This window comes from Mus caroli, chromosome 18 (assembly GCF_900094665.2).
Source record: "Mus caroli chromosome 18, CAROLI_EIJ_v1.1, whole genome shotgun sequence".
Classification (NCBI taxonomy): Eukaryota; Metazoa; Chordata; class Mammalia; order Rodentia; family Muridae; genus Mus; species Mus caroli.
In genome coordinates this window covers 43,513,953-43,527,480 of record NC_034587.1, presented here as the reverse complement: position 1 = coordinate 43,527,480, position 13,528 = coordinate 43,513,953, and the positions used below count along the sequence as shown (strand labels likewise).

The 13,528-nt window shown below is 42.5% G+C and overlaps 1 protein-coding gene across 1 annotated transcript in view; it reads left to right on the top strand.

The window, feature by feature from the left end:
• The first annotated feature begins 2,924 nt into the window (after positions 1-2,924).
• The window catches only part of Fem1c (fem-1 homolog C), a 23,207-nt gene continuing 12,603 nt past the window's right edge, over positions 2,925-13,528 (top strand). The window contains exons 1-2 of the mRNA XM_021150650.2: positions 2,925-3,278; positions 4,070-4,797. Coding sequence (XP_021006309.1) covers positions 4,254-4,797 — 544 coding nt within the window. The 5' untranslated portion in view covers positions 2,925-3,278; positions 4,070-4,253. The remainder of the gene's footprint in view (positions 3,279-4,069; positions 4,798-13,528) is intronic.

The following is a 13,528-nucleotide window of genomic DNA, read 5'->3' as shown; positions in this document are numbered from 1 at the left end:
AAAAAAAAAAAAAAAAAAAAAAAAAGAAAATCAAAAGGATGGCCAGGTAAATTTGAGAAGCTTTGTTGCATCGTTTTGCATATACTATGCCAGTAAGGATTAAAACAAATCAAAACATAAAGTAAGGTGAAGAGCAGGGCGGTGGTGGCACTTGCCTTTAATCCCAGCACTTGGGAGGCAGAGGCAGATGGATTTCTGAGTTCCCGGCCAGCCTGGTCTACAAAGTGAGTTCCAGGACAGCCAGGGCTATACAGAGAAACCCTGTCTCGAACCCCTTTTCCCCCACCCCCCAAAAAAAGTAAGGTGCAGTTTGCTGAAGGCAGCATCCCCTTGTGGTGGGTGGCACACTGACCTAACGTTCTAAGAAGTAGTAGGAATGCCCATTTCCTGCGATTTTATAACGTATGTTGTTGAAAGCAACGATTTGGGTGTCATTTAACAAGACAATTTGTTACCCAGCGAATGGAAAGTTTCTCAATTCGGCTCAATGCTTTCAATTGAGGACGAATTGACAAAGTTCCTCGAGGTTCTTGCATTCCAGAGTAACATATCCTTTTATGAATCTTGTCAGTAAAAGGTGTGTGTGCCTTTCTATTTTTATGAACTGGGAAAGATGAAGTGATTGCAAGAGTTGGGAAATGAACTAGCAAGAGATCCTAAGTGTATCCCTCCACTAGCACACAGGTTTTAGGAAGAAGTATAGACATAAAGAGAAGGTTCAGAAACCAGAATTGGCCTTAAAACTAAGAGTCTACCTATCTCTCAAGAATCCTGAGGGGGGAGGGGGGAGGTAGACAGTTAGCTCAGTGGTTAAGAGCACTTGTCCTTTTGAAGGCCTGGGGTTCAAGTACCAGCACCCACATGGAGGCTCCCTCCTTCCTCAGACACCAGGCATGCATGTGGTATATACTCATACATGTAGGCAAAGCAGTCCTAGGAATAAAATAAATCTAAAATAAAGTTTAAAAAAATTCTATGGAGGCCGGGATGGTGGCTCAAGACTTTAATACCAGCACTCAGGAGGCAGAGACAGTGGCAGATGAATCTGTGGGTTTGAGGCCAGCCTGGTCTCCAGACTGAGTTCTGGGACAGCCAAAGCTTAGGTTTGTCTTTCCTTTTCTCTACTCCACTTGTAGGATACTGAGGGACACACACACACACACACACACATTGTAAATTGTCAGATCAAAACAACAACAACAAAACCCAGGACAAGTCTTATTCGTACCTGTGGTTCCTCCCAGGACTTCTCACCCTGGCACCCATCCTGACCTAAACCTCTCCAGCCCAGGTGTTGGGCTTACCTTCCCCTAGCTTCTGACTCCTGTATAACTCACTTTCTTTTGGTTCCCTCTTGGTCTCTTGGTCATCAGCTCCTCTCTTGGTCTACTTATCCCTCCTTCCTCTCTCTTCAGTCTGGAACCTTCCTGATGCCTCTGGCTGTGCTCTCCCTCATATTGACAATAAAGCTGCTCTCCCCAACCATACCTAGGAGTGGTCATGTCCTCATTTTCATGCATGTACATGTGTTAAAAATGTCAAAAAGGTAAAAAAAAAAAAGTATAAAAGCACGAGAAATGTTTAGAATATGACAAAGGAAAAAAGCCAAGTGTACACTTGTATGAAAATCGGGGGTGATCGTGTGAAGGCACATAAGCTTCCGAATAACACAGGTGACTATGAACAAACTAAGTTGACCATTTTTTAAAGATGTTTTTCGTTTTGCATAGTTTCTTGCAATGAAGCTTACGTTGATGATGAAGTTCAGTCTACCTACCCTGGTATTTTCTCTTTCCCAGTGGTGCTAAGGAATTGCGTGGGTTTAAGGTCTGAAGATTTGTTTTCAGACCTGTTTTCCTATGATTCATCGCTTCTCAAGATAAAGTTGAAACACTTCTCAACCTAGCTTAATACCATAGACACAAGGCTTTAACCTCATGAATTCTCTAAGCTTATTTTCTGCTGTGTGCAACTGTTACTTTGTCTCCTTCACCCAGGCTTTCTAGCTTTCTGTCATTTTTCAGTTTTTATCATTTACTTTTTTTTTTTTTTTTGTTTGTTTGTTTGTTTTCTAGACAGAGTTTCTCTGTGTAGCCCTGGCTGGAACTCACTCTGTAGATCAGGCTGGCCTCGAATTCAGAAATCCGCCTGCCTCTGCCTCGGGAGTGCTGGGATTAAAGGTGTGCGCCACCACGCTCGGCTTATCATTTACTTTTTATTGACCTAATTGGTTGTCGCCAGTTTTCTTATATAGTATTCATGTCTTTCAGCGTCCGTTAAAAAAAAAAATCACGTTTGGCAAGCTCCAACACTAGTTTCATTTTCTGAGATGTTTGTCTGGAGTGTCTGTTTGGACAAGCAGTCTACCCTCGTCCATGGAAGAATAAAAGGAATGAGTGAGTGCGACGTTGTTCAGGTGAGGGACAGTAAGAATGGGCGCTCCGGATCAGTGCTCCGAGATCACCAGAGAGCGCTGAGGGGAAATGGGAAAACACTGAAAGCGCGAGTTTCCCACAACTTCAGTCAGGAAGTCTACCTAAAGGTAGAAGACCCGACCCTCTCCTACCGGTAGCACGCAGGCGCGTCCTCCTCTCCCGCCTTCGCCTCCATCCAGGATGCCCCGCCTCTCCCGCAGTACGCAGGCGCATTCTCCTTGGCGCTCTCTTTTCTGGGCTCCTCAGCCTTTCAGGATGCCCCAGCCCCCCAATACCACGCAGGCGCGTCTTTTGGATAGCCCCCCGAGGCTCCACCCCTTCCCAAGGAGCTCCGCCCTTTCCGTAGCACGCAGGTGCATTTTCCAGAGCGCTCTCAGGCCCCGCCTCCTCCTACAACACCACGCCTCTCCCCTAGTACGCAGGCGCACTCTCCTTGGAGCTCGCGCAGGCTCCGCCCCCCTCCCCGCCGTCCTGCCCTGCCCCGCCCCTAGGCGGTTGCTGGCGGCGGCCGCCGCCCTCCCTCGACCCAATGGCGCGGCTGCGGCGTCAGTAATGTGAAGCAGCGAACTGGCTCGTCCGGCCCCCGGGCCTGCAGCCCATTACACCATCCGCCACGGCAGCTGCTGCAACGCGAACGGCCGGGGAGGGAGGGTGCAGACAGCTCCGCGGGGCGGGGCGGAGCGAGCAGCGCGGCCGGATTCATTCCTGTGGGGCGCGGGGCATGGAGGAGCTGTGCGGCCGCAGGCGGAGTAGGGCATCTCAGGCGACGGGGACAACGGTTTCCATTTGAAGGGGCGGCCAGAACCGGAGCAGCGGTCGGCGGGAGGAACAGCCCCGGGGCAGGTAGCGATGGCCGCGGCCTGGGACCGGGCGAGGAGGCCTGGGCGGGAGGAGGCGTCGGGGCAGATGGCGGGCCGGCGGCGGGCCGGGGTCGTGTGGGCCGCGGGACCCTGGGCGGGCGGGCGGGCGGCTGGAAGGGGTGGAGGCGAAGGTGACGGAGGGCAGTTGTGGCCGCGGAGCCCGGGGCGGCTGGGGAAGTTAAAGGCTGGAAAGGCGGGCGGATTTCCTGAGCGCCTCGCGTAGTTTGAAGGGAAGAAAAGCCTTTTCCGGCGAGGTCTTAGCGTGAGCAGGCCGGGAGTTGGTGCGTCTGACCTTTTTGTTCCTTGTCGAAACCCATCCTGGCCACCATGAGGCCTCCCAGCCTCGCGCCCTTGGCGAGTTCTCTGCAGATGCAAGGAAGAAACCTTTCGGAACCCGCCGCGGCTCCTGCCCCTTTCGGTTACTCGCTGCTGGGCGTGTACAAGGCAAAACCAGAACAAAGCTGGGCTGGCTAGAGCCGGACACGAGGAAACCAATTGCCTGTAGTGTTTCATTTTCCGCACACTGGGAGGAACTGCCTCCCGTCGAAACATTATGTATGGTCTCCGTGTGAACCCTTTTGTATTTTGCTTTCGCACGTCTTTTGGAGGAAGGGGGAAGGATCGTTCCGAGTACGGCTTTTTTTTTTTCCTTTTCTCCCCCCCGCCCCAAGATTAGAAAATAGGGAAGCCCAAATCGTGTTTTTACCTTTACTTGTATGCAAAAATCCTAAAACTGCTTCTTTAAATAAAATTATATATTTTTTAATTCTCTAGTTCGGTGCTCCGCTTCTCCGATGTTTGAATGCGATAGGACCGAACCTCCTCTCTGTGTTTTATACCCGTTTTGGGTCTCAGTGACTAACGTTGAACTTTGGCTCCTGTTACTTGCCTGCGTGGAGAGTTAAGCTGGAGCTCTGCTTTGAACGATAAATAAAAGCTTAGCCTTGACGGGACATAAATGGATCTAAAGACAGCGGTGTTCAACGCAGCGCGCGATGGCAAACTCCGGCTCCTCACCAAGTTGCTGGCAAGCAAATCGAAAGCGGAGGTTTCCTCCTTAATCTCGGAGAAAACAAATGGGGCCACCCCACTCTTGATGGCTGCTAGGTATGGACACCTCGACATGGTAGAATTCCTTCTAGAGCAATGCAGTGCTTCCATAGAAGTCGGGGGCTCTGTTAACTTTGACGGGGAAACCATCGAGGGGGCCCCCCCTTTGTGGGCCGCTTCTGCAGCAGGACATCTGAAGGTTGTCCAGTCTTTGTTAAATCACGGAGCATCTGTCAACAACACGACTTTAACCAACTCAACTCCTCTTCGAGCCGCGTGCTTCGATGGCCATTTGGAAATAGTGAAATACCTTGTAGAACACAAAGCCGATTTGGAAGTGTCCAACCGCCATGGGCATACATGTTTGATGATTTCATGCTATAAAGGACACAAAGAGATCGCTCAGTATTTACTTGAAAAGGGGGCAGATGTTAACAGAAAAAGTGTTAAAGGTGAGTTCAGCTTTGGTTTTCTTTTGTTTGTTTTGTTTTAAAAGACTGCCTCTTATTTTCAGGAAGTTTGGTAGCAATTTATTTGCAGCATTGTTGTTGAGTAGGCCTACATTAACAGACCTGTGTTTACTAGTATTACCTTCCAGTATTACCTTGACTCTGATACTTGATAGTGCATTAAACATTCGTGATGAACGATCCCAGTCACTATCTTCAGCAGCATTTTTCTCTCTTCCCTGAAGGTACAGAGCATATTAGTGGCAGAAGAGCTGACCTCCTGGTTACAATTTGATCCGTTTGGGAGTATAGTGAAATACGTTGTTTTGAACTTTTTTAAAAGTCACTTTGGAGTAGTGAGTCACTATCTTATTTATTCTAGGTAGGCATTTTCCTTGTTACTCTGTCATAGAAGACAAGACCACACTGCCTTGAAAGAATTAAATCTGAAAGAGATATGTGTTCCCTGGTTCCACATACTCGAGGCCAGTAGAACAAATAGTAAATGTAGCAAGACAGAAAGTGAGTTTTCAAGCCTAGCTCAGGGCTTAAAAAGCTAAATAGAGACTAGGTCAAACCAGTGTGGATTTGTTGGCAACAGTTTAAGGACCTTTGTCAGAAAGAGCTTAGGTTTACAGTTCAGTGTAATTTTCAAGGATTGTAAGAAACTAAAGGCGGTAGTGATAGGTTAGGAAGTCTTTCAACCTCTAAAGGAGGCTTTCTCTGCACAATTTTGATAATCTGAAGACCTTAAGTAAATCTGCATAACAGAATACTTCACTACCTAACTTTAAAAAACTGTTAAGAGTTAAGAAAAGCATGCATCAGGCTAAGAGTTTTTCAAACAACATCACTTGGCTCGCTTTGTTTACAATGAAAAATAATTCTTATCCCAGCATTCTAGACTTCTAGAAGTTCCCCATATTTTATAGTTTGTATCTTTCCTTTAGAGATAGACTGTGCACCCCTCTCTCCATGCTTTGCCTTCCTTTGCTGTTGGGTGACACCTCACCTTGTGTGTACATCCATGTATGTATACATGTGTGTGTAAATGCATGTGCATGTGTTTGTGTGTCTGTGTGCAGGCTCAGGTGCAATGAGAACTGTGGTTTCTTTAAAAATACAGAATTGTTATAGAAACATGCTTTTGTTTTAATCCCAGGTATGGGCTATAGGCCTGTTTAGATTGTCCACAGCAGCTGACTGTGGTTTGCCTCATGCTCTATCTAGCAGGGGCCTGATTTTGCCAGCTACAGATAGTTTCTGCAAATGTATGACATTTGGAATTCTGGGGACTCTTGAAAGGCTCTATAAATGCTAAAGCCCCAAGAGGGGCTGTGGCGGCAGCTGCTGCTCCTTCCCCTCCTCTTGCTGGTTGCTGTGCTTGAGGTTTGTTGCATTTTGTCACGTGGTCCTGTGGAAACAGACAAGAAGAAATTTAATATCTTGACTGCAAAGTTCAAACTTGTCCCAAAGAACTGGACTCCCCTAATCAGCAGGAAGTAGTTTAACAACATTGATGCCCCCTTTCTCTTCTAGCCTTCTTTTTCTCCTACCCAGTGTTGGGAGGTTGGAATAGGGGTGGAGAAGGGTGGTGGAAAAAGGGATTTGACAAAGTAGGCAAAAGCCTGGCTACATGCGTATCTTAATCCTAGATTATGTCATTCAATCCCAGCAAACATGGCTAGCTCATTCTTGTTAATATATATATATAGTCAATTGATCCAAGACTGCTGCTATGAATATTCTTGAAGAAAATGGTGTATTAGCACACTTCTGTGACAATAATTATAGTATGAATGCCTGTCTAGGGTGAATTGCTGAAGCAAAGTATGTGTTGAGATGAAGGCAAACTGCTGGGGGGCACTGTGTTGTTACTGAGCATGTTTATAACAGCAGTGCTTTTTTTTTTTTTTTTAAAAGGCCTTTNAAAAANGANAAAAAACCNTTNGGNTTTTTTTTTTTTTTTTTTTTTTACTTGAAGTTTTTCAGAGCAAATGTGAAACTGTTAAAAAAAAAATCCTGGTACTCAGACAGTCCTTCCAGAGATAGTTCTAAATTTTATACAGACATGAGTATGCAGTTTTATTTAATATCTTGTTCTATAACCTGTTTTTTAAATTAGTAAATTATTTTTAAATTCTTATCCATAGCTCCTTAGTTTTAAGCACTGCATACTTTTCCTTTTTGTACACTAATTAGATGTTCTTGTTCATTTTTACAAAAATAAGTTTATCTTGGCTGAATAGTTGATATTACAGGATATACAATATTTTTAGTAATTTTTCTTTATCATTTTTACCATTTACTAAAAATATTTTTTTCTCTTAATACATCTCAGTTATGGTTTCTCTTCCTCTACTCCTCCCAGTTCTACCCTACCCCCCTCCCATCTAGATCTACTTCCCTCATATTCCCTCTAAGGGAATATGCTATACACTACATTATACTATACATACTATGCTATATTGTATTATACTGCAGTGTGATAAAACTAACACATTGGAATTGAACAAAAACAAACAGAAGGAAAAGAGCCCAAGAACAGGTAGAAGAAACAGAGATCCACTTGCTTATCTACCAGTGAAGCCCATAAAACACTAAACCGAAAGTCATGATAATATATATGTTGTAAATGACCTGGTGTAGACCTGTGCACCTCACATTCATGCTGCCTCAGTCTCTGTGAGTTGATGTGTGTGTCAGTCATATTGATTCACGGGGCTTTGTTTTCTTGCTTGTCCTCCAACCCCTCTGGCTCTTACACTCTTTTGCCAACTCTTCCCTGAAGTTCCATAAGTCCTAAGGGAAGGGATTTGATGGAGACATCCCATTTAGGGCTGTGTGTTCAAGGTCTTGCCAAAATCCTCTACATAATGCCTGGTTGTGGATATCTTTATTTTTTTTGTACTCCTGCAGGAAGAAGCGTCTCTGACAGCTGAGCAAGGCATTGCTCTATTGTAGAGCAGAATGTTGTTAGGAGTCATTTGTTGGTTTGTTTGTTTGTTTAGGACAGTAGTATTTGGTTTACCCTAGGTCCCTGTACTATCCAGTCTTGGATTCTTGGTTATCCAAGCAATGTCAGTTTTGGGTTCCATCACATGGGGTAGAACCTTAAGCCAAATCAGATATTGGTTAGTTAGCCCCACAAGGGTTTGTAACACCATAGCACAAACATATCTCGCAGGCAGGACACCATTGTAGATCAAATTCCTTAGTGGTTTGCTTGGTAGGGTACTGTATCAAAGATGCTAGAATATAGGAGTGCGGGCACCAGCTTGACTTCTTCCTGTCCAATGAGTTGTGTAGATGTTGTCTTCAGGAATGGGGTCCTGCCATCAGATTGTGGTGAGCAACCTATAGTCTTGGCAACAGCATGGGTTGTTTTAGGGGTTCCCACGTACCCTCTTTGACCAACAACTCAGTTAGATGTTATTTAATCCCAGTACTAGAAACTTCATTTACTAACAAGAGATGGCCAGATTGGGCTCTCTCTCCTCCATGAATTGGGTATTTCATTCAGTTCTCCTTCATGTATGGACATTTTAGGGAGCTTCTGCTGAATTAGGTTCCCATGCTACCCCTTAAGTGGCCCTTAATTTTAGCTGTCTTTCCTCATGTCTCTCCCTCAGCCTCTTCTCCCCTTCCCTCCCCACTCCATCCTCCTGTTCTAGCTCTCTTATCCATCCATGGTTATTTACATTTATGACAATCTATTCCATTTCCCTTTCCTAATGAGATTTATCAGTCCTCCCAGTCCCTTACTCTATACCTAACCAGTGTTTCTGCAGTGAGTACCTTGGTGTTCATTGATTTAACAGCCAGTATCCACATATAAGTGAATATGTACCACATTTGTCTTTCCGGGTTTGGGGTACCTCACTCCGAATTTTTAAAATTCTAGTTCTATCATTTCCCTGCATATTTCATGATTTCATTTCTTTTAATGGCTGAGTGATACTCCATTGTGTAACTGTGCCATATTTTCTTTATCTTCTGTTGCAGGACATCTGAATTGTTTCCAATTTCTGACTATTATCAATAGAACAGCACATGAATGTGGTTGAGCAAAAGTCTCTGTGGTAGGATGAAGCATCCTTTGGGTATCTATGCCCAAGACTGGGATCATCATTGTCACATGCTCTGTATGTGAGGATGTGTGTGCTCCTTTTTTTTTTTTTTTTTGCCAGATGATCTGCTGTCTAAGTTATGTTTTTCTTGGTATCAACATCTGACACGTCTTTTTAAGAAGACAAGTAAGGAAATAGTTGTACCAAATGTTTCAGATACCTTCAATTTTAAAGCCATACACAGATAAAAAGGTTTTCTTGTTTCATGTGTAACCTTTTTGTGGTGCCACTTCATTTGGTGAAGTGATTGTTTATCGATGGTAGGGACAGATTCCAGTGTGTACACACCCTCACCTGCCTGTCCTTTGATCCTCAAGCTTTGTTTCTTTGGTAATTGTTCTTTGATCCTTAGATTTTTAGGTGAGGGCATGGGAATGGGGGCTGGGGAGAGACACAGTGGTGATCAAAAAGAAGAACTACTTAAAGCTGATTTAGGGCTGGAAGAGTAGCAGATTTGACTTGGTAGTGAAGAAGAATTTTCTTTGAATTTTTAGCTCTACCTTAAAAATAATAAATGCTGATAAGACTAGAGGTAGAATCCAACAGATTTTCTCTGTAGTGGTGGTGGGGACCTCTGGATCTCATGCATGCTAGGAGGTGCTCTATTTCTGAGCTACATCTTCGTTCTAGTTTCTTAGAACAGATTATATGTCATGCATTAGAAAGTGTTCTTAAAAAGATGACACCAGTCACTTATACTTGGTCGGTCTTTAAATGCCTATGAGTTTTTCATTCCTTTACTTTTTTTTTTAAAGATTTATTTATTTATTATTATATGTAAGTACAGTGTAGCTGTCTTCAGACACTCCAGAAGAGGGAGTCAGATCTTGTTATGGATGGTTATGAGCCACCATGTGGTTGCTGGGATTTGAACTCCAGACCTTTGGAAGAGCAGTCGGGTGCTCTTACCCACTGAGCCATCTCTCCAGCCCATTCCTTTACTTTTTAACAAGTAGTTGACTATTAAGCTTTTCCCTTACTTTTTAACAGGCTGTTGGCATTTTTTGAATATGTTTAAGTGGTGGAATTCATTCATTTGTTGAGAGGGCATTATCAGTAAGACAAGATACCTATTCTTGATCCTCGCCTCTGAGGTTTGATCTCAGAATCAAGTTCATAAGCAGATACTATTATATAAATGGAAAGAGCTTTATCCCTAACAACAGAACTACCTAAGGAGGCGTGCGGTGGGTTCCTTCTTTCCCCAGAGCAGTCTATAAAGAGAGAAAATTCTTCAGATATTCAGGAGTATCTTCAGTTTAACATAACAATTGACTTTTAAAAAACATTTTTAAACTTGATTTTTACTTTTTGCTTATGGGTGTTTTGTCTGTGTGTGTGCCTCTGCATTGTGTATTCTCAGTGCTTGTGGAGATCAGGAGTATTGGATTCCTCTGGGGGTAGTGGTACAATTCTGAGCCCCATATGCTGGGGATCGAACTCAGATCCTTTGGGAGGGCCACCAGTGTTCTTAATCACTGAGCCCTCTCCAGGCCTATAACAATTGGCTTTTGAGACAAGTTGGTTCCTATTTAAAACCAATGATCTCCAAATCTGGAAAGATTATATTAATCCCCAGAATTGCTACATTTGTCTCAGTACTTCACATTTACGATCTTCTTTAGGGTTTGTGTGTGTGTGTGTGTGTGTGTGTGTGTGTGTGTGTGTGGTCTGTTTTGTTTGAGATTTTTGTTTGTTTGTTTGTTTATGCTTGGATTTTTTACTTTGCTGCTCTCAAATGAAGTTACTTAAGCCCGTCATGTCTACTTTTACATCCAAACTGTTAGGAATTTAGCAGTCATTTTTGTATATTTTCAAACATACTGGTCTTTGTTCTTGTTGGTCAAAATATACTTTACTAGGAAAACAAGCGTTGTTGAATTTTCAGATAATTATATTGAGATCTAATTCACATATCATTGAATTATTTAAAACATACAATTCAATGGGTTTTTTTAATTTAGTGTGTTTAATGAGTTAGATAGCTATCACTGCAATTTTTCTTCATCCTGCCCCAAACTTGAGGTTCATTGTCTACTGCATTGCCTCAGTGACTACTGAGTTTCTTTCTATCTGTCCCTGTGAATCCACCTGTACTCGACATGTGTTCGTTCAGTGCAGGTGAGACATGTGTCTCTCGATGTGCTTCTTTCACTTAGCATAATGTGTTCAAGGTTTATTTCATTGTAGCATGTCAGTTTCATTTTTATTACCAAATAATGCCTTTGTATAGTTCAATGGTTCTTAATCTGTGGGTCATGATCCCTTTTGGGGGCTCAAATGACCCTTTCACAGGGGCCACCTTAAACCATTGGAAAACACACTTACAAATACTTAAATTTTGTAACAGTAGCAAAACGTGCTATGCAGTAGCAATGAAAATGATGTTAAGGCTGGGGAACGCCACAGCATGAGCAGCTGTATTGGGCTTGTATAGATAGCATGAGGAAGGCTGAGAGCCTACCTCATAATGCTAGGGAGCCAACCTACCATTATTGCTCATTCAGCGCTGATGAGCATTCCATTCTTTTATTTTCAGCATTATGAGTGATACCTTTATGGACATTTATATAAAAATTTCATGGATATATATTTTAATTTCTCTCAGGCATATGCGTTCCTAGGAATTGAAATAAGGTTACGGAGGTCACTGTCTACATTTGAGGAAGTAACAGGCTGTTTTTCAGAGCAGTTGCATGGTTTATATTCTTCAGAATATAGGAGAGGCCAAATTCTTCTGCACTCACCAGCACTTGTTCTGTTTAAATGCACCCAACTCATTCTAGAGTTGTGATTTTTGGTTCATAGTTTCCCGTGGTTAATGATTTAGTATCTAGTCATATGCTTAATTCACATATTGTCTGCCATTTCTGTATCTTAGTGTCTTCTATTTTTTATGTTTTATAATTGAGCTATTAGAGTATGTATTCAGCATACAAGTCTTTTATCATATGTGTGTGTGTGTATATATATTTACAAGTATTTTTTCCATTTTTATGGATCATTTTTCACTCTTGATGGTATTGTTTATAGCAATTTGAATTATTTTGAAAATGTTAAAGAATATCCATTGTAGATCAGTTGTGTAATATTTGACTTAACAAGATAGTTGCTTATTACATTTTTATTTATTTTGTATAAGTGTGTATGTGTGGGCACACAGATACCACAACACATGTGTGATGGTCAGAGATAAAGTTACAGGGTTTACTAAAATTGTTTATGGCTTAAGAACTTTTCCAAGGATTAAAATTGTGACCTAATTATGATATATACTATATTCCCACTTAGACTGACTAGCAGGACACAGTGGGACACATAAGTCTGTATCCCTTTATTTTGATTTAGGATGTTTGGTAGCTTGTTGATAGCATTTATGTTTAAGCATAGCATTCCATTCAGATCGGGAATTATAGGTCTGTACCTGGCCCAGCTTCCCTCCTGTATCTAATGAGAAAGCTTTTGGTTATGCCCACAACAGTCATGCCACTGCTGCATTAGTGTGCACATTTGCCTGGCAGGCCACTGTTATCCCTGGAGGTTATACAGTGGGTAGGTCCATTGATGACTCCTCTCCCAGCAGGCTTTGTGGTACTTTCTGGTACCTAGAAAGCTACACATCCGGGAGAAAGCTTTCAAGTCAATTCTAGCTTGATTGCTCTGTGTTCTACAATAGTGATGTGTCATCAGCAATAGGGTCTTCCCATCTAGCTCTTGTGGGCAGCCTAAAGCAGTGGCAATTGCCTGTATTGGTTGGGGGCCCTCCGTAACCTCCCTTACTCATAAGGGTAGAATCCCCTTGCTAGAGATTTCCATTTACTAGCCTATACCTTCTAGGCTATACCTGCATTGTCAGTGTGTGCAGGATATCTATGTTTAAACGTTTTTTAAAGTTATAGTTTTAAGTAGCTTTTGAAGTACTAAGTGCAGTACTAAGTTGCCATAATTATTTTTTATACATCTTTAGGGTTGATTAATCCACTCTGAAATTCCCTCTCCTCTGTCTCCTCTATACCATTTCCCCCTTAAACCTTTAACCCTCAGTATTATTCCACCTCTCTCTCTACTTTAATGTCACCTGTTCTATCATCCCCTTAACTGTTAAGAAGGTGATAATTTTTGGCACTTGTTGATTGAGGTATAATTTACATAAAGCCTGTCTGTTTTAGTAAATATTTCTGTAATTTTCAGTGAGCATTGTTACTGCCATATAAATGTAAGAACAGAAATTTCTTCTTTTCCCTTTGCGGTTAACCTTCTTCATACCCCAGCCTCTGGCAGTCATTGGTCTGCTATCTGTCATTGCTGTGTTACAGGCACTGTTTAAAGTAGTGACTATTTTAAAGCAGCACAAATGCCCACTGACAAGGAAATGTTTATGTGAATTATGACATATCTCCTTACTTTAACTTTTATTGTAAAACCATTAAGAACAATTAGGCAATATCAATGTGATTTACAGAGGCTATGCAGACTTGAAACTTTGACATAATTCCAACATACAGGTGAAAAGCATGAATAGTTGTTTTTACTGAATATAACCTTGTCAAAATATAGTATACAATTGCCGGGCGTGGTGGCGCACGCCTTTAATCCCAGCACTC